General features: G+C 39.9%; 2 protein-coding genes across 3 annotated transcripts; both read right to left on the bottom strand.

Moving 5' to 3' along the window:
• Positions 1–10,824: 10,824 nt before the first annotated feature.
• LOC147639910 (photosystem II reaction center W protein, chloroplastic-like) lies at positions 10,825–11,458 on the bottom strand. The gene is made up of 2 exons (XM_086775255.1): positions 11,274–11,458; positions 10,825–11,164 (listed from the first exon to the last, which is right to left on the bottom strand). Exons 1-2 carry the CDS (start codon positions 11,374–11,376, stop codon positions 10,863–10,865), a joined length of 405 nt encoding a protein of 134 aa, XP_086631381.1. The 5' UTR covers positions 11,377–11,458; the 3' UTR covers positions 10,825–10,862.
• Positions 11,459–18,879: 7,421 nt separating this feature from the next.
• On the bottom strand, positions 18,880–21,471 carry LOC147639909 (B2 protein-like). 2 transcript variants are annotated; one of them, XM_086775247.1, is made up of 6 exons: positions 21,284–21,471; positions 20,164–20,638; positions 19,909–20,009; positions 19,752–19,835; positions 19,550–19,660; positions 18,880–19,456 (listed from the first exon to the last, which is right to left on the bottom strand). In XM_086775247.1, the coding sequence occupies exons 2-6, from the start codon at positions 20,630–20,632 to the stop codon at positions 19,412–19,414; spliced, it is 810 nt and encodes a 269-aa protein (XP_086631373.1). In that variant the 5' UTR covers positions 20,633–20,638; positions 21,284–21,471; the 3' UTR covers positions 18,880–19,411. The 2 variants fall into 2 exon arrangements, with proteins under 2 accessions (XP_086631373.1, XP_086631366.1); XM_086775240.1 differs by having other exon boundaries at positions 21,209–21,442.
• Between the last annotated feature and the right edge of the window lie 4,500 nt (positions 21,472–25,971).

Genomic DNA, 25,971 nt, shown 5'->3' with positions numbered 1-25,971 from the left:
ATTTAATATTTGGTATAAAGACTGAAAATAAATCATGCCATGCCAACTCTCTGTTATCCTCAATACAATGGTTTAATGGAGAAGACTAGTGGTTTATGTTTGTCTAAGCTAGTGGATGCTATGAAGAGAAAATGGGATGTGCATTTACCAGAGACCACTCACATAAGATCTCTCTTGGTTTCACACCTTTTCATCTAGGTTTGGAGTGGAGTCCATTCTGCCAATAGAATTGGAAATCACAAGCCTATGCACATCTTTTGCATGCTTGAGTAATTAAGAGGAAACTCATGTCATAAACACTTAGTACAACGTGAGAAGAAGCTTCATACATTTCAAAATTTGGAGGCGGCACAACAATAATGTAAGGTAAGGCATGACACTCTCACAAAGAAAAAGAAGAATCTAGAACTCAAGCTTGTGGTTTAATGGCTATGTGTGTGGAGAAGCGGCTAGATAAGAAGCTTCTTTGACATTGGGAAGGCCCCCTTCAGGGTCAAGCAAAAGTTCAAAAACAATGCCTATCTTTTGGCAAACGTAAATGGTGGTGACGTGCCAATGAGTACAAACTAAAGATCTTTTACCTCAGACACAACATGGCCACTAGACCCCGAGACAGGCATAAGGATATATTGGGTATTATTGAAGAAATAACAAGATCAAGATGATTGAGGAGATCAAGACAACGAATCAAATGACATCCAAATTAGAGCACTCTGGCATGTTCCACGGGAATGTTCTTAGTTTAGTGTGTGTGTGGAAGTGGGTTTCTTGGGCTGTAATCTTTTTCCTACTAAGGTATTTTTTAGCAAAGTGCTTTCCATTTTTTTTAAAGTTCTCGCTTTTCATAACTTTTCTATCAAAGGGTTGAACCCTCTTATAATAAACATTGAGTTGTTTGGAGCTTCTCCATGCCTCTTTTTAGAGTGGTATCAGAGCTACATGGTCATGTTTTTTAATTCGTAATTGTCCATCTGTCACGTGCATCCATTGATGGTGACAAGCTTTCGACTAACAAAAAAGGTTACGATGCTCATTTGCCCATGGCCTTGCCCATGGGCAAGGCCACTTAGGCTACTGAGTGGACACAAGGCCCAAGGAGTGCTATAGAGGCCTCATGTGAGATTCGCCAAGTGGCAGAGGTGATGTTGACAACATCCACAATGTCCGCACAGCGGCACGAAGAGTAATGGAGAGTACACATTGCCAACATAAGGCGATCTATGTACCCATCAGACAACCGCCACCATTCAATGGCAACAATGCCAAAAAATATGAAAAGTGATGCCCACGATAAGAGAGCATTCCCTTTTTCCAACTCATGAAAATAATAGAACATCCAAAATCCTAATTATATCTTTGCATAGAAACTTTAAACATTGCACGTGGGATAACCTTTGGGCCATGTGGCAGCATGTCTAGAGTTCCTAAAAGGCTTCTAAAAGTGCTCATTATATCTTTGCACAACAAATTTAAACATCACATGTCCAGAGTTCCTAAAAGTGCTCGTTATATCTTTGCATACCAAATTTAAACATCACATGTGGGATGACTCCTAGGTCACGTGGCAACACGTCCAGAGTTCGTCCGATGTTATTTTAAAGCCCTTTTTTCAACATAAGCCATTCCTCAAAAAATGACTTCCACATCAAGGTAATTTTTTGAGTTTTGTTTTATAAGCAAAAATTTATATAAGTTTCTGTACAAGGATGTACTCTAACAATCCTTGTCAAACCTCTCTCTTCTACCCTATAAGCTTCTTCTATAACTTTTCACTTCTAAAAACCCTGTACATCGACACTCTATCCATATCATATCATGGTGGAAGTACAAATTAACACCATTGAAAAGAACAACTATTAGGCTTGGAGATTCAAAATCGGAATGTTTCTCCAATTTATGATTTATGGGGTATACTCATTGGAGCCCGACACAATGCCAAACATGCCTCTACAACTACTAAAATGTAGTAAACAAGAAACTAAAGAAAGATGATCAATTTTGTGAGACTTAGAAAAATCTACAAAGACAATATGAAATTGATGTCAGAGCATGGCAATTAAAGAAGAAGAAGGTGATGAGTATTATTGCATAGACAGTGAGTCAAGGAATAATTCCACACATCGAACATTATCAATCGACTACTACTGATATATGGGAAATGCTTTCAAGCATGTTTGAAAGTGTATCAAAGCCTCACGGCGGATACAAATCAGAGAAGAGTTGTATATGATTGAGAAGAAGAACTTGTCAATATTTGATTATGTTGTAAAGATCAGAGGTGATCAATTGGCCATGATTGGTAAGCCAGTCAAAGATGAAAGAGATGATAGAGATTTGCAGTAGAGATCTTGGAAGAGACTTCAAGATGCTCAGAACATTTATCTTTTCTCAAGATCAATTGCCAAACTTTAAGGAACATGAGACAAAGATGATTCTTAAGCAATAAATACTCGGGGGAAGCTTATCGAAAGTAGATTAGAGTGATGAAAGAGCTCTATATAATGGTGATGGGAAAGTCAAAGGAAGAGGTGACAATTTCGGAAGAGGATGAGATAATAATAGCCACGATGACTCCATAGATAGGGGGAGTTAAAGGAACACTCAAAGAGACCAAGGCAAAATCAAGGAGGCTATAATAGCGGCGGCGGAAGAGGACAAAATAACAAAGATGATTGCAACTATTGTGGCAAGATGGGACATTGGGCTTGAGATTACTATTCAAAGCAAAGAGACACTATGAATGGTACTTTGAAGTAAGGGAATCATGCCTCAATATAAGCAAAAAAACAAGAGGAGGATAACGATAACTTGCTTGCTATGTATCATCACAATAATCAATGGTAGAGTCTTTGGAAAAAGACAAATAGTACATAGATTCGGTATGTACTAATCACATGACTAGAAGAGAAGACTCGTTTGCATCAAAAAAATAAGTTGCTACTAAGAAGACAAGTGTATCTATAGGAGATGATATACCACATCCTACTTCTCACATTAGAATTATACCTTAAAAATTATTGAAGGAGGAGTTCAACATTTAAGTAATGTTCTTTATGTTTTAGCCATTACAAAGAACTTGGTGTTCTTTACTCCCCACCCATTTGGAAAGTTCTTTTGTGGTGACAACAAAGGAGGCAAGGTTTAGGACCTGAGCTCTCCACAAGAGGGAGTTACTCTACCAAGAATGGCTTGAGATGCAAACCAGTAAGACCCTTGCATTCTCCCCTCCTTTTTTCTATCTTGCATAGGTTTGTGTTCTCTACTGTGAGCATGCAATCATGCCAATAGAACATATGTCGATAATTATGGTTGTCGGCCATGGCCAGCTTGGGACAATCCATCACATGACCGACACTCATGTCTCAATGTTTGAAACTTTAAGGCATTCGACATGGTTTGACCTCAACTCAGGATTGACACCAAATATTTGAAACATTCTAGTGTATGACATGTTTTGAGCACTTCTTGTGAGGAAGCAAACCTTCGCTCCTTCACTGGAGCTTCGCATGTCCTATTCACAAAGTTTATGGCATTGTTTATTGAGCAAGTCGATGAATCTAGGGCTCGAAGAATTGTGTGGTGGCTACCCTTTCCAGTTGTTCATTGACTTAGCTCATGTGGTCCCAAAACTCCTCACTTGAGGTAGATTCAAGGGAGTCTTGCCTTCTTAAGGAAAGCACTCTGTTGAGCACACTCTGTTAATAAGTGCTAGAGCCGTTTTCTTGGGAAGACGACTGGGTGAGGTTTGAGAAAGTGTAGTTTGATAAATTGCAATCGATTGTATCATTGTTTCTAACAATTATCCCTAATCAAGTTTGTATCAAAGGTATTTACTCTAGTGAAACGTTCTCGAGTGCTTCATGAAGCAAGTCTAAAAATGAATTTAGACACTTGTGTTGTGCTCAAGCTCCAAATTTTTTTATTGAGTTTAAGTTGTTTGGTTTTTAAAACCTTTTTTTATGCTAGGCTCATGTCTCTAAGCTCGCACTTATAGGCTCACAAATGTAGGCTCATGTATGTAGACTTATGTCTAGTGGACTCGCTCTTGTAGACTCACTCACTTCTGGTGGGTTCTTTTTTGTATGAAATAGGCTCACACAAGTCTGGCAAGATAGAATCACATCACACTTGGTAGGCCCATATCTTGTAGGCTCACGTCTTGGATTAGGCTCACGGAAGTAGGCTCATGCATGTAGACTCACGTCTATAGACTCATGCCTTTTTTGTATAAACTAGGCTCACAAATTTGATTTTTATGAAATAACCTACCTGGCCACACATTTTTATGAAATAGGCTTATGGCAAGGTTGATGTGAAATTATTGGGCAATAATGGTACTTAATGTCCTTTAATAATTGTAAAGAACAAGAATTTTCCTTGAAATTTGTAACTAGTTATGACAGGAAAATGAGAGGTAAATCTTAATAGGACATGGGTAGATGTGTTACAAGTCTTCAAGACGTAGTTTCAATTAACTAGTACAATATGAGGTTTACCTACCTCTAGACTCACGTCCTAGATTGGTAGCTCATGCCTTGAGACTCACAAAACACGGCTCACATCTTCAAGCTTACGTTTGTTGACTCGCGTCTTTTTTCGCAAGACTGTGGGCTCATGTCTCCCAATCCAAGAGACATTTTGTTATATTTTGAAGCTTTTTTGGATTTGATGGCATGATTAAGGCTCTTAATCCTAATTAATGGTGGTGTGTAAGTAATTAAGTATTTTAAAAAAAAATTAGTTGATTTTTCATGTTTTTAAGCTGCGAATTCCAACAAGGCATGAAAAATATAAACTACATGAACAAAAATTATAATCCACACCTCAATGGAACTCAAAGCTTATGTTTTTAGAGTGGTTTTCACTCCTAAATCACAAATGCTAAACTATTCCTTAGCTTAATACAATCAAATCAAAGCCTTGTGGGCTTCAAAAAATCATGCAAAATATAATAAACTAGTGTTTCCACTTCCAAGATATGAAAATAGAATGCCCTAATGCAAACAAGCTTCAAAAGGGAATTAAAAAAAACAAACTAAGCTCATCCAAAGCTCCAAAACCATGTGTTTTTTAGAGTGTGGTGTCCTAGTCAACAACGGGAAATAGTAGGTGATCCAATAGCCAGTAATGGCTGGAAGAATCGAGCTAAGCCCTAGGCTAGCCCCCATCCAACGATGCCAAATATGTTCAAGTTAACAACTTACCTAAGTCTTTTGCCGAATCATGTGTCGTTGAGTCTTGCCTTCAAGCTACAAATGTAACTCCCCCATGTGGGTGTGCTAGCTCATGGTCTCGTCGTGTCCTCACTCCTTTGTCACATTGGAATGCATAAATGTACTCACTTATATGGTAGTGATGTGTGGACACAGGCTAGTAATGGGCCGGGACACTTGTCTCTACTCCAACAATTGGTATTAGAGTAGGTTCTCTTTGCTCTCACCCCTTTGTCATCTTCTCCTTTAGTTTATCTTTGTATTACCTTAGATTGAGCTAGGTGGAGAATTTACACCCTAAAGTGTTTTGTTAACTATATTAACTATGTTAACAAAGTTTTTACATGTTTTTGGGTGCGTTTGGGGGCCCATTCACATGTTGTAACGGTTTCACAAACATTCCAAGACAATGTCAGTTCGAATTGTCTTTGTTTAATTTTGGATTATCTGCAGTGTAACAACATTTGGTGTGGAGATAGGACAGTCATCGTCTTTGACATTTCATCTTCAAGCTCATTATCAACAACAGTTTTGACAGCATCATCATCATTGTCATTGATTTCTACACCCAATTTGGTCATCACAAAAGGTAGCATAGGTACTTTGAAAGGTGACAATAGCCCAAATGTAACTATGGACCCTCTGCCTCTACACTAGTTAGTATAGGTACTTTGGATGGTGACACTAGTGCAAATGTAACTATAGCCTCTCTGCCCCTCTGCACCTCCCATAATGAACAAGCTAGGTGGGATGGCGAGGATGCACAAGCACATGAGTTGGTGGCACTTCTGTAAAAAGGAGTGTTATTCCTCATATTTTCTCATGTAAAACTACCAAGTAGGGTTGGGATGCTTTACTAGGTATGTAATGAGGCATGAGAGGCCTACTTGTGCAAGCAGTTAGAGTTGGAGCATATGAATGAGAGATTTAATGTATGAGTTCCTCAAGGATTAAAGATGCTGAGAACGGAGTGATAAACCTAAGAAGAAATGCAAATGTAACTATTATCAGAAACCATATAATTATATTTAAATATAAAAAAATATTAGAGAAGTAGAAAGAGAAAGAGAAAGAGTTACACACAGTTGTGGCTGATTGTTTGAGAATTTATTGTGCACTATAGCTATGACACTTCTGTCCATGATGTATGCATGTTAATGACATATTAATATATATGGTACTTTGATAGTGGTGCTAGCAAGCATATTACTTCTCAGCGTAATTTATTTTCCTCCCTTAATTGTGCCTCCTCAAGGATGCATAGTCACATGTGCAAAGAATTCCTCATATCCAATGAAGGGAATTGGTAAGGTTATTCCCATTGTTACAAATGGTGTAACAATCACTCTCTCAAAAGTCTTGTTTATGTCTACCATTGCTAGGATAGGCCTAGTAGTCAAATTTATTGATGTGATAGGTGTACAGTTCATGATCGAAGTGATGCAGACATCACTACGGTATTCGGTACTCTAAGCCATGGGGTTTACATGTTGGACAAGTACGAGAGATTGGCACATACTACTTGTTCAGTTTACTGTCACATGTGCTATGAGTGACGTGGAGCTATGGTATGTCTACTTTGGTCACTTAAATTTTGGCAACTTGTTGTATCTTAAAAGGTTAGAGATAGTGTCAAAGTTGCCAAATCTTGAGGCCCTTGTTAAACATATATGTGAGAGGTGCATTTTGGGCAAGATGCAATGGACATCATTCCCAAAAGATGGATCAGTGAGGGCTATGAGAAATTACAACTTATACATAGTGATGTATATGGTCCGATAAAAAACGCCATCTATCAAGGGATATCTCTTCTTTGTGACTTTTATTGATGATTACTACAGGCACATCTGGGTGTGTATTCATTGAAAGAAAAGTTAAAGGTTTTTCCATGCTTTAGACACTTTGTTTCTATGGGGCTGAAAAATGTTTCAGCATGTAAATTTAAGACCCTTCATATAGATTGAGGGGGAGAATATATGTCAAAGGTGTTTCATGTATATATGGCTGAAAGAGGCATAAAACATTAATGTGAGGGGTGCATTTTGGGCAAGATGTAGTGGACATCATTCCCAAAATATGGATTAGTAAGGGTTGTCAGAAATTATAGCCTATATATAGTGATGTATGTAGTCTGATAAAAAACACCATCCATCAAGGGATTTCTCTACTTTATGACTTTTATTGAGATGACTACTTTAAGCACACCTGGGTGTGTATTCATTGAAAGAAAAGTTAGAGGTTTTTACATGCTTTAGATACTTTGTTTCTATGGCTGGAAATGTGTCAGGATGTAAATTTAGCACTTTCATATAGATTGACGGGGAGAATATATGTCAAAGGTGTTTCATGTATATATGGCTGAAAGAGGCGGTAGCGTTGTCACCACAAGGCAAGGCTTGTTACATAGGGTTATGCCTAGGAGAAGGGCATAGCTTATGATAATACCTTTGCACCCACATCTAATATGACTACAATTTGGTGTATTATTGCATTGGCGGCACATTGTAGTTGGAATGTACACCAATTGGATATCAAGACTGCCTTATTGAATGGTGATTTGCATGAGGAGGTTTATGTATCTCAACCTCGTTGTTTTGTTAAGAAAGGAAAAGAGTCTAAAGTATGCAGGTTAAAAAAAGCTTTACATGGCCCATCCAAGGCATGGTATGACCATCTCTCTATCTCTCCTCGTTTACTACATCTAGTGCGTGTGTGTTTCTACCTTGTCTCTACTCCAACAATGAAGACAAGATGAGAATAGCCTTCGCGATAGTTCTCTCTCACAAACCGGATGAAGAAGAACCTAATAAGAGGAAGCAACCTACAAAAGCACACCTATTCATGGAAGCAATTCATCTACCATGCTTAGAAGTGTATTGGCTTATGTTCAAAAATGACTTACATATAGGTGACTAGTTTTCATACTAGGCCAACCAAAACTTAAAATGGTCTTGCCACTACTACTAGTCTAAAGCAAATATGTACATGACATTCTTAGAGTTTCCTATTTGACATTAGGCTCATGGTAAGGCTGCTTTATATGTTCCAGCGTTGACTTACAAAAGATAGGTGCCAGTTTAGCTGAGTAACGTGGAAAAATGCCTTACAAAATAGTGGGTTGGTAAAACCATGTTAACCGATGAAGATGTTAACAAGAGCAATGGGTCGCCGCTACCTTGCTCATGTGTTGACATCACCTTCGCAAGAGTCGAAAGAGTTTGTGGACACCAAGTAGTAGTATGGAACAATACCAACTTCATGCGAGGTGGCCTTAACCTATTTTTTTTCCCATCACAAGAAGAGCCTTGCAGGCCCCTAAGAGAGGCACTGCCAAGTAGTCTCAAGGCTCAAAGAAATCACCACCCACCCACACGTGTGCCACGCCACAACACCTACTTGTCTACTAGAACTAGTACGACAAAGCTCAATCAAGCACACCAACAAAACCAACATAGGTGGCACCAAATCTTTCATCATGGATGGGCAAGAGTTTCTTCCCCTCTACTCAACGAGTTCACAAGATAAGCCGAAACCTTAAACCCCCGCTACGTAGCACAAACTACTAACTATATACACATTCACCCAAGAATGATTGAAAACTTATAACCGAAACTTAAAAAATTCCACGTTGCATAAACATAAAAGCAAAATGCCTATGCATGCTCTTTAAACACATTACACATGCACACACACACACACACACGTCACATAAAACATATATGCACACTCTAAAATATATAAACACATGCTAACTCCAGACTCATGCGTGCATGACACATTAACACACTCACACTTGTACACACATACAAAATCCAACATAACCCCGTAGATGCACTCTCTTAACACACTTGCACGTGTTCATCACCCCTTGCACATATCTCACCCCTTGCACATATCGACCCCCTTTCCAAGTGCACACACACCGGCACATATTCACACCCTTAGGTATGTCATGTGCACACACATTCATAAAACTAACATCCCCCTTTTCAAAATTTCCCTCTTTTTTGTTTAAATATTACTTGAAAAAAAAAGACCGCTCTCTTTCTTTTTTCTTTAAAAAAAAAACCTCATCCCTATTTCGTTTCTCTTAAAAAAAGGGGTAATTTTCTTTTAAAAAGGGGCCGCAATTGCAAGGAAAAAAATTTAAATAAGGGCGTGGGGGCGCAAGGGACGTCCAGGCGGGCACCAAGGCGGCCGGGGGCGGGCCTGGCGGGGCCGACTGCACCTCGACGTGCTCTGACACAACTCGACGGCTTCTACGGGTCTTCGTCAAGGTACAGAATCGGCCAGCCAACCCGGGCGCATGGCGGGCCAGGCCGCAAAGGGCGCGCAATTTCCTTGTAGAGAAGCCATACACATACACAGAGACGAGCTAAAGCAACGGAGAAATAGTTGGGCGGGTGCTAGACAAGATAATCCCCCTTTGTCTAAAGCCAAATAAGTTTTCCAATAACCACCCATGTAAGTTGACTCGGTTTTACTCAGCGGGCAATCTAGGGGAAGAGGACTGGTTGTGAAAAGAGGCCTAGAGCGAGGCTAGTGCACCCTGGTATAATAATGTCGTTCCTATCAATAAGAGATGCATAATGTTAGCAGTGATCGGCACTAACAATTCTGCTAAGGCTTCTGCACGCAAGGTACTGGGAAATCCCCGAACATGCACTTAGATACCTGGGTCATGCTCAAACGGTGCTGCCTTTTGACTAATGGTTGGACTTCAGAAGCCGACCCTTCCTCCTGAACCGGAGCTCAACCAATTTCTTGAAGCATCTCACACATTAAATTGGCCACAGAGGTTGAGAACGCAGTTAACAGCACCCGTTCTGTAGAGATTTCCATATAAAGGATTAAGACGGGGTGGAGGCCTTCTCATAAATCCCTCCTGTAGCATAGTCTAGCCAGCCGCTCCTCTCCCACCACGAATAACACTTACTCTGAATACATGTCGATATCCAGCCACTTGCAGGCCACAAGCCGTTCCATGCCTGGAATTAGCAAACGAGGCAAATCACCTCACTCAGTTCTGGCCATGTAAACCTCACATTTCAACCACCCTCATAAGGACCTACACTGAATCCTTAGGGGAGTTAAATGTGGCTTCGGGCTCCGATAGGTAATCGGAGACCAACTTCATGCCATGTGAGAACAGGTCTCAAGTGTACGAAGTAGGTTGTGCATCTCAAGTGTTGGAAGTAAGTTACTGTGCATCTCAAGGGATGGAAGGAAGTTGCTGAGCAGACTATATAGTTTAAGTACTTATGAATCAGAACATAAGCACATCTTGGAGATAAAGTTGGCAGTGATTGGAGCTACTGTCAAGTCATACGCATGCTTAATCAAACCACGCAGCCATGAAAGTTATCGTGGGAAATATAAAGGCTTCTAAGCGGTGAATCCACGAGTAATCAGTCTGTCTGGGCGTTTAATATTAGTATTGGAATGAAAGATGAGTGCTGCACGTTGCAAGCTGCAGGACCTTGGGAATAAGGATGCACATAGCTATGTTCTAGCGGATTTAAACCGCATCAAGAACAAACACGTTCTAACCATTGTCAATATGTAGCTCTAGGTGGGCACAAAGATAAAGCAATCCACTGGACAGGACCCGGAAACAATCAGAGAGAAGCTCGTGTTGAAAGAAATAAATTACAAGGACAAGCCAGAGTCATCGTCACCACCGGGGAGACTGGACGCGTACACGAAGAACAGTGCCCAAATGAGGGTGGCCACACCAAGAAGAATCCACACAAGCAAAGGGTTGCTGATGCCCAAGCTAAGCCCTGTCCCTTCAGTGGACAACCGGTCGTCAACGAGGGCGATAGCCGAACCCCCGTGTGAAACTGCGGCTGCCAATGCGGATGTCAAGGCCACCTGCCCACTGCTGCTTCTCTTAACCTCCTGCCTCTCTGCAGAGTTTGTAATGCGGCATTTGGGGAGCGGGGGCAAACCTACACATCAAGGTCACGCCTGTGAGACCCTCATGTACCCCTATAACACACGCAGGCCTAGCCCGCGCGCACCCACACACACAACGACCAATTACACAAGAAAGCTTACCGGCAGCAGGCACTGGGGTCGCCCTCAACCTGTTCGAATCGAGAGGTTGGACAGCAAAGAAAGTAGAAAACGTGGGGGTAGAAGTGGCTGTCACCGTTGCCATGCTTGCCCTAGCGGATAACACGATGGGCTATGCACTGATGATGATAACAGGGATGGATACAAGAGTGAACAAGATAGGGTGCAATCTCATTCACAAACTTCCTAGCCAATCACATTCATGTAAATGTCATGGCCATTCCTAGCCTCCAAAATGCAACCTTTCCTTTTCTTCCGAACACCCTATCTTTTAATATGACGTCAAACGTAAAGTCAAAAAAACACATTAACATGGAATTACTATGGGAAAGTGGGGGCACCAATCACGATGCACGAGCAGCCGTCTGATTGGATCGGGGCCTGGTTTACTTTTTGAGTAAACCAGAGTGGCGGGAAGGGGGGTGTAATTTTGGCCACTTGGGTCGCCAGAAAACTAAAAAGACAGAAAACTATCCCTCTCTCCCTAGTACTTGCTAGTACATGACCTTCTACCACTAGATTCCTTACTCTCCCTATGGAGCTATAGTCATAGCTGGATCCCCTGTGTAGTATAGCATTCCTAGATTCCCATATCCACACTTCCTGCCCTTGCATCCAATGACTGCTTGCTTCCAGTTAATCTTGTCAAGCACCACTGAGGATTGTGCTGACTGCTGTCCACACAGGGTACTCCCAAATCCACAGGAGTAAGTCCAATCTGCCTGAGCCTGTAGAGCCCCATGTCTGCCTAGCTCTCTGCCTGCAATAATCCACTGTCAGAGTGCAGTTTTCCTTCTTCCAGGCAACAGCTATTCTCATAGCCCATTTTTGAGGGACCAATACTTGATGCTAACACTTGTGGTCACCATTGGGGAGGTGGGCCATTCCCTCCTGATATTGCTCAGTACATGTAGCATCAGTCTTTGCTCTTCATTGTTAAGTGCATTCCATCTACCATTGTTTAGTAGTAGAGCACCAAATGTCCTTGAACTTTGCCAGACCCTTTGCTTCCAGCCTTTTTTGCTACTCTGGGGTTAGCTTCCACTGCTGGGACACCATTTTGCATTGTATCTTTGCAAATGCATCTTTGCAAACCAGCTCAATTCTGCCCAAGGTTGTGGGCTGTCCAGTTAGGGAATCCATTTGTTAAGCAGGCCTTGAGCCTTAGCTATGATATCAGGGATCCCCCAGCCCTTCCTCCCTAGGAGAGCAGATCTGCTCCCATGAAATAAAGTCTGCATTGCAGTCCATAAGCTCCAGTGTTCACCTTAGGGTGCTGTATCTATTTTGATACTTAATATAAATTTCTTTGCATTAGCGTTGACGGTAGGCATGGGGACTTCAAAAAATTTTGAGTGTGTGATGAGCGTCAAAAGGGGCAACCCTAGTTTACTTTCTGAGAGTAAACTGGGGGGGAGGGGGTACCCGGGTTTACTTTCGAAGAGTGGGGTCCACAAAACCTAAGCGTCGAGGGTAGGCATGGGGACTTTAAAGTTTTTTGAGTGTGTGATGAGCGTCAAAAGGGGGCTTGAACCCACGACATATGAATCGGCGACTTCAGACTTCAACCAATAGGCTATGGGGTACACCATATCACCAAATCCCGAAAACTGTTTGTAAAAAGCCGTATATGATTAAAAATATTGGCCTGGTTTACTCAAAAAGTAAACCCGACCCATCGCTACTGTATTCAGGCAGGGGGGTCAGAGTGTGCACCAGCGACCCAGGGCGTGCAGCGGTCGGCCCATCTTACAGTCCCCCTTCCCCCAATCTTTGTGCCACCACTTCCCCACCTTAGATCCTATGTCTCCCACTTCTTTAAATGCCCGTGTGGTTTAGTGATGCAGGCCAACCGATGCCACATCTCCACCCTCTACCATGTATTACATATTCACACTATAGGGCTCCAACCCACACCACATCTCCACCCTCTACCATGTATTCCATATTCACACCACAGGGCTCCAACCCACACCACATCTCCATCCTCTACTATGTATTACATATTCACACTACAGGGCTCTTCTCCTAGAATTAATTTTTTCGAATGCATGGATGAGAAGATCCCCTTTCCATCACCATGGCCAGTGGGGATAACAAGCAATTCTTGTCAGAACCACAATAGTATATTAGACTCTAATAACATAACAATTGTTGGCCCTGTGCTTGCCTAACTTACATCAATTGCCTCCGCCCTTGCCATTCCTACTTATGTATCATTGCCATCCCAGGGTTCCTCCTCCCCCCCTACCAACCCTCTCCCTCAACAACCTTCCACCCCTCGCATTCCACAAGAGAGAGAGAGAGAGAGAGAGAGAGAGAGAGAGAGAGAGTGTGTGTGTGTGTGTGTGTGTGTGTTTTGCAACCTTTATGGCCGCATGTTAGAGAGAGAGAGAGAGAGAGAGTGTGTGTGTGTGTGTGTGTGTGTTTTGCAACCTTTGTGGCTGCATGAGAGAGAGAGAGAGAGAGAGAGAGAGAGAGATGCATGGCTGTGAGACAAATGACCTACACAACAAGGTATGTTTTCCAAGATTCCAAGATTAATCCTATGAAATAAGGTAGATATTCCAAGATTAATGCTAACAAAGCCCTAGCAATGAATTACAAAAATCCACATGATTAACTAGCTACATTAAAGAAGCCATCCACCATTCCATACTATGAACGATCCCACACAAATGTGACATCGGATCTCATGAACAAGAGACTTTATTAGTGTATAATTTATTAGTGTGTAACTAAAGCCATGCCAATAATTTAATTTATTAGTGTGTAGCTAAAGCCATGCCAATAATATTAATATTAGTTTCATGGTATTCTTAGTTTTTTTGCCATTTTTAAAGCTTTTCTCTAACCTTAGTCGATAGGTGTCAAATAACTATCCCTAAGATTAATCTAAACCCTAGAGCCTAGGCGTTCACTCTAGGACACTCTCGCATCTTAATGAGCATCCCACTAAACTTGGTTAGCCACTAAAGTCTCTTCTTCAATTTATCCATGTCCTCATGAATAGTCTAAGAATTCTCTTCAATAGCTCAATCATACGCTCACATATAGGATGGTAGTGATTAGATTGATATGAGAATCCATAGGTATTATCTATTACATATTATCCATGGACAACCTTGGGACAAGGAGAGGAGAGAAAAGAGAAATCATGGATATCTATTCTAGCAACATGGCAAGTTGGAGGATGAGAGAGCTGAAATCGGGTTTTTTTGTTGTGTTGATTCGTTTCGTTTGCTGGCGGGTCAACAAATCATTTCATTTGTTGGTGGGTAAGTTGTCGGCCGCACCAAGTGGCCTGTTTTGTTTTCTCCCTTCGCATTGTCGTCTCTTCCTTTGCATGTATACTTTATTAACATTGACATGGGCTTATCTAACTTACCAACAAGGCTCTTTGTTTAAACAGCACTAGCAGCTGAGCAGCGATTTGGCTAGCAAGCACATTTAAAAAAAAAGTGCAGTAGAGAAGAGCAAACGTTGGTGCTTGCCTTGGTCCTCGCATGGGGAGCAGTAAGAAGAAGCATCATGGATGAACACATAGTAGGTGGGATCATAGGCCAACAGGTACAGAGTTTTAGCCGATCATCTAGAAGTAACGAAACCGACGAGGGAGTTCAGTGTGCGTACAACTTTCAGGATCGCTTGGATTATGCATAGAAGGTTTGCAAAGCGAGGTGCATCTAAGGAGATGGCGGCACCAGATAGGGCTATGGAGCGCCAATAGTGAGGTTACCCTGTGTGATACGCATAGGCCTGTCATCGTGGGTCATACGCTGAGCGTTGGCCGATTAAGTTTTGTTTTGAGCTTTTGTATTAAAGCTTTAAGCTTTAAAGCTTTGGTGTAGAAGCTTTAACTTATAAAGATTTGTATTAAAGCTTTGTGCTAAAGCTTATGTTACCTTATAAGCTTATAATTCAAAGTTTTTTTTTGAAAAAAAAACTTCAAGTCTCTATTTACCCTTCACACACCTTGCAATTAACAACAAATTTTTAGAAGACAATTACCGCTTTCTCGAGCTTTCGAGAGCTATTTTTACAATCCCAGTGTCCTTCAGCCCACCAGCAGACCAACAATTTCAGCTAACAAAGGGAAGACATGGATAAAAATCTTTCAAATGGAATTCCTTTTCACATGCCGCAACAATGTGCAGGTTGTCGACTAGAATGTATCTATATGAAGAACTGAAGAAATCCTTGTGATCTAATGAAAAACTCGTGTTTCCTAATGTTTCAAATATTTGGAAACATACAAGTAAAAATTACTAAATACATGTAATATGACTTCAAAAAAACACCCAAGGTTGATTCTACTTCATCCCATTGTTGTGATAGAAGTAAGAAATGCATCAAAAAATTAGTACTAGGCAACTTCAAGACCTACATATAAAGAAAAGCATGCTACTGGAAGTAAGCAGGTTTATAGAGTGAAGTTGAAAATGCAATGGTTCATGTGATAGATACAGAGGAAGATTATGATGAGACATTTTTTCCATTTGCAAAGATGAATGCCACCACCAAGACATGATGATGCTAGCTCTGCAAATCACTATATGGTCTTGAGCAAGCCCTAAGAGATAATATGTACAACAAGAATTTCTTCATTTAATAATCAAAGCTCAAGGTTACCACACAACGATCATGCAAACCCAACCTATCCTATTCATGCTATATGCATAAATTAATGCTAATTTGACTAAAACGGTGAACCTTTAGTTGTTGTTGTTGCTATTTGTTGAGTAGTGGTATTATCAGTTGGTCAAGCAAGAAGTAACGTCCTACGTCAGAATTGTCATTAATTGAGTAATTGTTCTTAAAACAATTGGAATTCAAATTCAAAGGTCTTCAATTATTCTTTGAGTAAATTATCTAGTAGATTTCTTACCAGCAATCCACTTTTACATGCCAAGAGAAAGCACGTTGAAATTGAAGACCACATCACAAGGGAGATAAAAGAGATTGAGTTAATTCAATGTTTTTTATCTCATGAACAAGTTGCCAACATCCTTACATCCTTACAAAACCACTCAATTATGACAATTTTAAGTAGCTTGATGGTGATCAAGTACAATCTTGTACTTGAGGAGGGTTGTTAGAGTTATGAAGTTATTAGAAAGGTCTTGAACATGATTAAAATTTGTCAAAAAATGATATTTACTTTATTTATGATATTTTTAATTTTCTAGGAATATGCACCGGCGAGTTCCAACATTTATTTTTTTTAAATGTGCACCGAGAGCTCCACAGTTACCGACCAAAATAGCACTTGATAGCTTTTTATTTACAAGGAATATTAATATGAAATGAATTATTGTAGGTTCATGCAACTGAATTATTTTCTAATCAAGCTATTCGGCATGCCAGAAAGCCTTCTGCCATGTCTTACTTGAGTGATCATAGTTTGAAGAGTGTTGCTTGTAATAACTCTTTATTAGCACAGTGCTAACTAGCACACATACGGTGCACAGCACACATAATGCAACATAGATCCCCATTATCATCACATAGATAATTATCATCAACAAGTTGGTAGCTAGTATCAGACATCGCTATTTAGGAGTTGGTCAGCAATATAGTTTAGCAATAAACTAGATTTTCATATAGACTATTGTGTGAATTGTTTAAGTGGATTAATTTATTGATTGAAAGCCTTGAGTTGAACTAAGTGGGTTGTCTAGATTTTCAGCATAAATCATTGCTTGCATCACACTTTGTCACACGCAGGAATTGATGTGTGGTATAGACTAAGCATGAAGACCTGCCACATGCACATGGGAGGCTATGGTAGGCTACTGTATTATATACTAAGCATGAAGACCTGCCACATGCACATGGGAGGCTATGGTAGGCTACATAATACAGTAGCACATGGGGCAACACACGAGGCAAACTTGATGTGGCAACATGATGTGATTTGTAGTACAAGATAACGAACGTTTATCTCATGATGGTTAAGAAAAAGTGGGCATTATGATTTATTAATCTCAAGACCCTCCCTTAACGTGACACATTGACTTGACTCATGATGCGATATGATTACCACTACCAAAGCAGATCTTCATGGTGTGCACTGTGATGTAATAACGTGCCACTATTTGTACAATTATACTGGCACTAAGGTCATACAGATCTAATGACAAGATACAAAGCAGACAAGACATTTAACCCCATGACTAAAATGTCATTCTCCCTCAAGCTGCTTCTTGACACGATAGAATGTTACCCTGATTGGAATATCACCCTCCCTCTTGATTGCAATTAGACCGTTTCACTTGATGTGAGATCTAGCTTCAATGTATTCTCCTCACAATGCACATGTTAAGGATACATGAATCTGCGTGCAAATAGAGTTGTGTGATTTAATACATAGCAAGGGATTATGACTCTGACTGCTCGAAAAACATGCTTTTTCTACCAATCAAAATAAAGGTGATGCCCTAAAGTAACAAGAAGGGACTCCATAATGAAAAAGCAGACCACATACGAGGATTATATCTAAAAAGCACAATTTTTTACCCTTCATAATGAAGGCAATGCCAAATTCCATCTTTGGTTTATAAAATTTGGCAAGGGAAAAAAATTACAAACCGAGTTTTTAGAGCACGGAAATGATGAGGGTTTCATGCGGAGCATGAATGGTCGACTAGGTACATGTAACATGATAAACATACATGAGGCTGCAACACTAGATAAGTATGTGTGAAGCCATTCGGTGGGACCAATAAATATGTAGCCAAACCAGTAAGTATGCAGTCAAGACCAATAAGTAGTCCCGGACCCCACCCCAATAAGCAATTGATTTCGCTCTTGTTCCATCGTCAAAAAAGGCTATTCTCACCAATTGTTCCCGCTTCACCTCATGAGGTTACTTCCCTACCATTTCCCATTCTTAAGCACGGATTATTATGTGATAATCTTCGTTTGCTTTTTTACTGATTTCCTACCGAACTGCAGAACAGGAACGTTTCCCATTCTTAAGCTTAGACAGTGTTCTTAGTTCCAAAGCCACCAAACCTAGACTCACAAAATCGACAGCAGGAAGGACATTGGAAGTTAAGTGTCTTGGACTACACACTTCACCATTTTCACAGCTACCTAAACTAGAGGCACTTCCCTCTTTGCGTACTCAGACAGCAATTTACCTCTTGCCCTAAAAAGAATTTGTTTGCTTACATCATTGCTTGCATCCCATCATCATGGTAACACAGTAGGCCAGTTAATTAGATTTGTAACTCTAAATTACCAATCCCTCGATAGCAAATTATTCCAAAACCAAAGGAAGATGGCTAACAGCATATGCATAATCTTATCAAAGTTAATTTGACATTTTCTACCACGGTCTGAGTGTTCCTACATACTTTTCCCTGGATCTTGTGTTCATCTATGACTTTACAAGTGTCAGTCACTGTTTAATTAGATGAATCACCCCGATGGAAGCATGATTTTCATCCAGCCACCCCGCATCTTCTAATAGCATAAACCATATATTAAAACACCTAGCTTCAGTTTTGGCAACTAGAAGCACTTAAAATCAATATTTGACCCTCCAGCAAAAAAGACGACCACAAACTCCAAAGAAACATTGTTTAGTAAATCTGAAATAATGCAAACCCTTTTATTACCGTCTTTAAAGTGATTTTACCTCATGGTAATACAAACCATGGAAGATGTACATGTGGAAAAAGCAGCATTTCACCTTTTCCATAGACTTAAAGAGAACAGTCCTTTAAGGAAGGTCCTCATTTGTAAGCAAAACAAAAAGTATGACCTGGTGGACTGTTGCATAGCAAACCAACCCTCATTCTAAGCAAACCACTCCTCGCTTTAGTTTTGTGCTTGGCAGAGACCATGACTATTTATGCCTATCAAGAAGCACGAAAAACCACACCCTACCCACAACGCACTGGTTCACCCAGTGACATTGTAGTACATTGTATACCGGCTCATTATGGTACGCACATAACTGCAGGCATGACCTTGTTGAACCTGATGCATGCTGCGTCTGCTTCTTTTCTCATATGTGAACTTAGAGATATATCACACCATGACGGACTTTCTATATTCTCAAGTACAAAAGGTCTTCAACTCTTGTGACCAAATCCCTACTACTGACAAGTTCACACCAAACCGGCCTCAGAGAAAAGATCCAGTAATGCCAAGGTCTGCTTGCATCAAAAAAAGGGTAATCAATTCTCATAAGCTCAAGGAAAACCACCCCAATAGTATAACCACCAAAACCAAAAATCAACACCCACCTCAGGGACGGAGAGCTGCAAACGGAATTTGGGTCCATCATAGTGGTGAAGAACTGGTCGAAAAGAGTCCTCCTCCAAGGGCTTGGAGAGTCTTCGAACTCTTATACGGACCTGAAAAGGTAGCAACAAGTCAAACCCAAGCAGTCCCCACGGCAAGGGGAATGTAAAAAAAGTGAAAGAAAAATAATGAAATTGCACTTACCTGAGCTGGGAACCTAGACTCCCCTTTGCATTTCTTGTCCTCCCAAGCAGTTGGGTCAATATTGGAGCCTCCAAAACTTGCTGCCTGAAAGCAAAACCAGATATGTACTGTTGAAACCCAAATGACAAAATTGTTAAAAAGCATGTATTAGAACTACCTCGTAAACACCATGGAGCTGGTGAGTTGTGTAATTGTACAGAAATAGAGGCAGGCCAGGTTGTATTGCACGAACAGAATCCCGGTACCTCTGAGGTAAACCTGAGAACAAGAATGATCACAAATGAGACATGAGGCTGCATATTGATACAATGGTTAAGTGATAATAATCAAGACAACAGCTAGAAGATCAACTTATGGCAAAGCTTCAGCACCATGTTCCAAGCATAGGAGAGCAGAAGGAGAGTTTGAGTACCGAAAAGCTGACGCTTGAGATCTTCAGCCATCGTATCATTGTTGCACACAAAGATGTAGCCTCCCAAAGTTTCATTTCTGGGAAGGGTCTCTGCAGGGGGGAGTGACTTGAACCGCTTGTCTGCACTGCTCCCAAGCTGTGACGGGACCAACGAGTTCAAACTCCCACCCATTCCAAGCTTGTGCCCCAAATCATCAAACATTAGGTCCCCATGTGAAAGCTTCTGGTTCAACCCTTCCCCTTTTGATACACTGTCAGCCCTTGGCTTTTTCCCCCCTTTGACTTGCTTGAAATTCTTGTCATGAGGGGCTACTACCTTGACATCAGATCTGGTCCTGTCGAATTTCACCCTCATTTGCTCAACAAAGGCAAGCTTTGTCGCAGCTAGCTTCCAGCTGTGATCCTCTTGAGACTCACTTTGGCCTCTCCGATCATCACCAAAACTCCAGAAAGAATAGCTGTTTTCCATCTGAACCTGTTCAAAACCAGTGCAGTAAGAAGGTTCAGAGTCTTCCATGATCTTAGATGAGCTACTAAGCTTCTTGAAAACCCAGAATTACACAAAAGATTCTAGAAGCCAATGTGCTACGATGGACCTGTGAAACCCTAATTTACAGAAGAAGTAGCACACCATAAGCTGACGGTTAAATGGAACCCCAAGCAAGCCCCGGCAACCCCTGTACTAGGTGATTAACCATCTGGCAAACCCTAAATTAATTGATTGACCATAGAAGGACTCTGACAACTGGAGGGCGAACCCAAAACCTAACAAAACTACGCAATTTCAACCCTTATATGGTGCAACATGTGGAACCCTGTAAAAGACCGGAGTATGAGAGGAAACCCTAAATTGATTCAAACTATGGTAACACCCTAGCTTCAGACATAACGTCAAGCAAAGGTGGTGCTAGATAAACGAACTACAGGGCTCAGATCTCAGACTGTGAGGTCATGTGCTGGGCACGCAAAAACCGACAGAAACCCAAGAGTTCACCAAGGACACAGAGAGCTAACATGCTTAGCAGGGGGAGACAGTCGAACTGACCTTAAATGCTGCAGAAACCTAGAGATGTGATGAAGACAGTAGTCTTTCTCGCAAAGATGGAGTTCGATGCCTTACTGAAATGTAGCAGAAACGCTAGAATCTGCGGGAAAACTTGGAAAACCCTAAAAGCTCAGTAATCTTGGAGTTTGCAGAAGCCCTCAGATCGGCTGTTGATGTCAGGGGCGCTCGTCAAGAGGAGAAATACTAAGGGCTACAGCTTCGTTTAATTGGGGGGGAGGAGGGCGGTGGTAGTCGCACGACATGAAACCCTAGAATATGCTGTCCAGCTCTAAAGCAGAACGGGGCCACCCCTAGATTCAACTTCAAAAAAATTAATTGTAGCATATATCAATCATTTATTATTACAAATTTCTTTTTATTTTTTTACAAATAGCTTCAACCTTTTAAAAAAATCTTGAACCACATATATATATATATATTCTAAACTTTACAATGATTTTAAAAATCTTGAACCTCACTTATTTATCTTCTAAAACTTACATTAATTGGAAGAACAAGATTACCTAATGGGTAGTTGAATTGAGCTCTCCTTCATAATCGTCGACTTGTGGGGGGGCATTGGACTAGCAAGATTACTCCTTCCTAGGGACTGTTAAAATAAGTTCTCCCTCACAAGCAAGGACTTGTTGTGTAGGAGGGCAAGATTACCTGCCCTTCTTTAATGAGATGGGTAGCAGAGGGACTAGTGTAACCACCCTCAATATGTGCAAGTCGGACACTTAGTTCTATGTGCTTTCAATTACATTTCTGTTATCTTGAGTAAGATGGGTCCTCTTCAAAAGCAAGGACTTCTGTAAGTTGCCTTAATATGAGTAAGATTTCTGTTATCTTGGGTAAGATGGGTCCTCTTCAAGAGCAAGGACTTGTGTAACTTGCTCAATATAGCACTTAGTTTTTTACTTATCTTCAAAAGCTTTCTCTCCTCACAAGAGTTAATTTTTATTTTCCTTGAGGAGCAATTAAGATGGGTCCTCCTCACAAGCTATGACTTGTGTAAGAAGTCTAGAAAATATTAATTTCACTTCTATAGAGAAAAATTACTAGCTCTTCTCATGAGAGTTAGCTTTCTCTTTTCTTTGACCCAACTCACTAAGTACTTTGTGTTTCAATCTTTGCTATTTTAAGCCCCAAATATAGCCATGAAAAATTATTGTCCCCTATGCAAGGCAACAGTATAACATTCTACCAAAATCTCCATCCCAGGAGTACAAAAATGCTATAACTAACTCCTTACTAACCTTGCATGTAAGTTATTTCTGGGATAAGCCATCGCATACTAAATGGGATAAGCCATCGCATACTAAATGCTTTGCAAACTGTGAATTTTAGGTTAGCATTTTTGTTTTAAAATTATAACTATCATGCTAGATGCTCTAGCTTGTCTTAGTTAGCATTTTGCACTTGATAATGTGGTCGAGTGTCATCTTTTCACACTCTCTTCTTGCTAATGTGTCTAATCATGAAAGGACTTCTTAGTATTTTTGTCTATTTAAATTGCACTAATAGTGCTAGAAACTCATCTTGTCTTATTGAAAAATTAAATAAATTGTTTAAAAATCCAATCTCACTCTCTTATAATGTCTATTTTTATACACTAAAACAAAAAGTTTATTGATAGGATGCAATAGACTAGGGAAGCAAAATGAACTCTTATTTTCTTATTGTATGTTTAGATTTTTTGTGATATTTTTCTCTTGAATTGTGATTCACAAGTTGAGTCCATCAAAAGCAAAGTTCTTGATTTTGATAGGCCTCACAATTTCAACTAAAAATTTATGTAAGTTCCTTTATACAACCTTTACACTTTACAATGACAGAAGAACTTCTAACTTCAAACACTACTCATATGTAAACTACTCATGTAATTCTAAAAATACATGTTAAGACTTAAGTGTTGGCTACTCATGTAATTCTAAAAAACACATGTTAAGACTTAAATGCTGGCCCACCATCAAATCATGCAACCGCTGCCTCACAATCTCAAGAAGCGAAAACCTATGGAAAATTTCAACAAGTGAGGGTCCTTGGGAAATCTTATGAAACAAAAGGCAATAAAGAAAATCCAGGGATGATCAAAACTGTCCATTTACTTGTTGTTGCTTAGGACCATCACAACAAATAGTGCTTGAATGATTTGTCCAAAATGCCCCTAATGGTAAAAAAGTCTTTTGTTATAGGCCTTCTAAGTTTCTCCTATCCATTGAAGCCACGAATCAAGATGAGAGACCCACTAGATATTTTACATGTTGACTATGATAGGCCTCATAAACTAAGATGTTGGGCATTCTTGATATTAACATTTAAGGAATGCATCCTTATAACCCACAAAGTCTTAGGAAATAATAGGCAATAAACAAAATCCATGGACGATCAAAATTGTCCATCCACTTGTTATTGCTTATGACCATCACAAATAGTGCTTGAGTGATTTGTCCAAAATTCCCCTAATGGTAAAAAAAGTCTTTTAATATAGGCCTTCTAAGTTTTTCCTATGCATTGAAGCCATGAATCGAGATGAGAGACACATTAGATATTTTACATGTTGATTGTGATAGGTAAGATGTTGGACATTCTTGATATTATTAAGAACTAAGATATTTTCTAAGGAATGCATCATAACCCACCAAGTCATTTTCTTTCTACTCATTTGAAAAAGCTCTTATAAAATCATCAAAAGCAAAACATATGACAAGGTTATAAAGTATGGTGATACTTTTGTGCAAAAGAGGACACTCACTTAAGGAGCTACTCATTGTCTAGGTTGCATTATTTAAGTCAAATACTTTTTATGCACAACCCATTGAAAATATCCTATAATCAGTAGGAAAAGGGACATCCACTTGCAAGCAAACTATGATTCTCTTCGAGGAGGTAGAATGTACAAAGTAAAAAGAGGAGGGACTCCTTCCATCGTTGGCTGCTCACATAGGGAGGCTACATTTGAGGCGGAGAAACACTAGGGTCCTATAGCGGTAGGTGATGCCACCATCCCCATGAGTGAGGAAGGGAGCAAGGCTCTAATATATGGAAAAAAGGTTGCCATATGCTAATGTATAACTTCCAGATCGCTCATTAGGTGCTCCAAATGCCCCTAGATGGTGTGGATAAGACTTGTTTAGATATATTGGATGGTATTTTCTCACCAGGTGGTTGTTATCTCAATCACCTCAGTGCATTGCACCCCACAAATATGCTAGGCTACCTTGCTATTGATAAGCCACCGCTAATTAGGTTACTCTAATACCACTATCTCAGGTTCCACTAAAAGCTTAATCAAGGGGCAACTCTCCCAAAGGTGAGGGCTCATCTGCAAGCTTGAAAGGAGAGGAGTAGATGTGCCACTTAAACTTATGAGAGCCACTATACATACCCATTATTTTGGGGCACTACATTCCTCTGTGAAAAGGCGGCACCTTATGGCACCCCTAGCTTACCCACACCAAGGAAGGAGGTGAGGCTAGGGGGCTTACCACTCCAATGGAATGACTGAAACGATATTGAGGGCTAGAAGTCCCCCACCATACCACCACCCACCCCCTAAACCCCCACAAATTTGTTTACTAGAGCTAGGTTAGGAAGCAAAGCTAGGAACCCATTGACTACAATGGGCATGAGTAAAATAGACCCCATGGAATATGAGTGTGGGCTACTTATGTGATGAATTTTATTCAAAGTTTTCGTATAATTTTTTTAAAAATCTTTCGTATAGGTGATATTCACCCAATAAAAAGGTGGTCCTAAATTAAGTGTTTTTTTAGAAGTGTCCTTTTTTGAGTTGATTATAATTAACTAAATTATTCAACTTTGGAAGGAGAATTACTTGGATCGAGGAAATTGTGTAATATTTGAGAGACATTTGGAGACTTATAAGGGACAGTTTTTACAAGGGTCCCTTTTTGAGTTGATTATAATTAATTAATTATTCAACTTTGGAAGGAGCATTACTTGGATCAAGGAAACTGTGTAATATTTGATAGACAAAATCATGAAGATAAAGCTATTAGACTCCCATTTCTCTTATTAGGATGCTCTTTTGTTGTGTATAAGCTTACCTTACACTTTAATTGGCCAATTTTTTGGGTTGATCATATGAAACAAAAACATCTAATTTTGGAAGACGAAACACTTGGATTCAGTGAAACATTTAATTTTGAAGGAGAATCACTTGGATTGAGTGAATTATGCAATATTGAGAGACCCGATCTTGATTTGAGTGAAAAAATAAATACTTCAATAAAAAAATTAACAAATACAAAGCAAGCTTAAGTATATGTCAACTTCATATATATATCATCACGAGAAGTGAACACTAACTCCTTCTTTGTAAAGGAACTATTACCTCTTCTAGTTTACCTATTAGTTTTCACTAGCTCCTTATTGACTTTTCAAAGTTTATTGTTTTGAACTTCTCAAATTCAAATGAAAGATCAAGCATCGATAACCAATGTATATAGATACAAATCTTTTGTACCAAAAATAAAATAATCTCATATAAACACTCTTGTACAAAATGTAAAGGCAAAAAAACAGATTAATGCAAAATTTATGATGTGTCAACAAATAACCCTCGCACTTATAATAAAGCCAAATGTATTTTTAGTCATTATTATTTGAATTGTCAAATTCAAATATTACCACCTAGCTATTTATGTTTCTATAATTTTTATGTCTTTTGTGGCTACCTCTTTACTTTCCTAAATTTTGTGCAACTTTTTGAGCTATTACATCCATGCCACTAGCTT

The sequence above is a fragment of the Cibotium barometz genome, chromosome 3 (assembly GCF_041138505.1).
Source record: "Cibotium barometz isolate CiBa-2024 chromosome 3, ASM4113850v1, whole genome shotgun sequence".
NCBI classification, from domain to species: domain Eukaryota; kingdom Viridiplantae; phylum Streptophyta; class Polypodiopsida; order Cyatheales; family Cibotiaceae; genus Cibotium; species Cibotium barometz.
The sequence above is the reverse complement of the archived record's forward strand: the minus strand, read 5'-3'. Positions and strand labels throughout refer to the sequence as shown.

Excerpts from the sequence above, each read along its gene's own strand:
- LOC147639910 (XM_086775255.1), bottom strand. The coding sequence starts at position 11,376 with ATGGCAACGGTGACAGCCACTTCTACCCCCACGTTTTCTACTTTCTTT. Across the intron at positions 11,165-11,273 it reads GACCCCAGTGCCTGCTGCCG|GTTTGCCCCCGCTCCCCAAA; the intron begins GTAAGCTTTCTT and ends CTTGATGTGTAG.
- LOC147639909 (XM_086775247.1), bottom strand. The coding sequence starts at position 20,632 with ATGGAAAACAGCTATTCTTTCTGGAGTTTTGGTGATGATCGGAGAGGC. Across the intron at positions 20,010-20,163 it reads TCTCAAGCGTCAGCTTTTCG|GTTTACCTCAGAGGTACCGG; the intron begins GTACTCAAACTC and ends TCTTGTTCTCAG. Across the intron at positions 19,836-19,908 it reads AGCTCCATGGTGTTTACGAG|GCAGCAAGTTTTGGAGGCTC; the intron begins GTAGTTCTAATA and ends TTTTGCTTTCAG.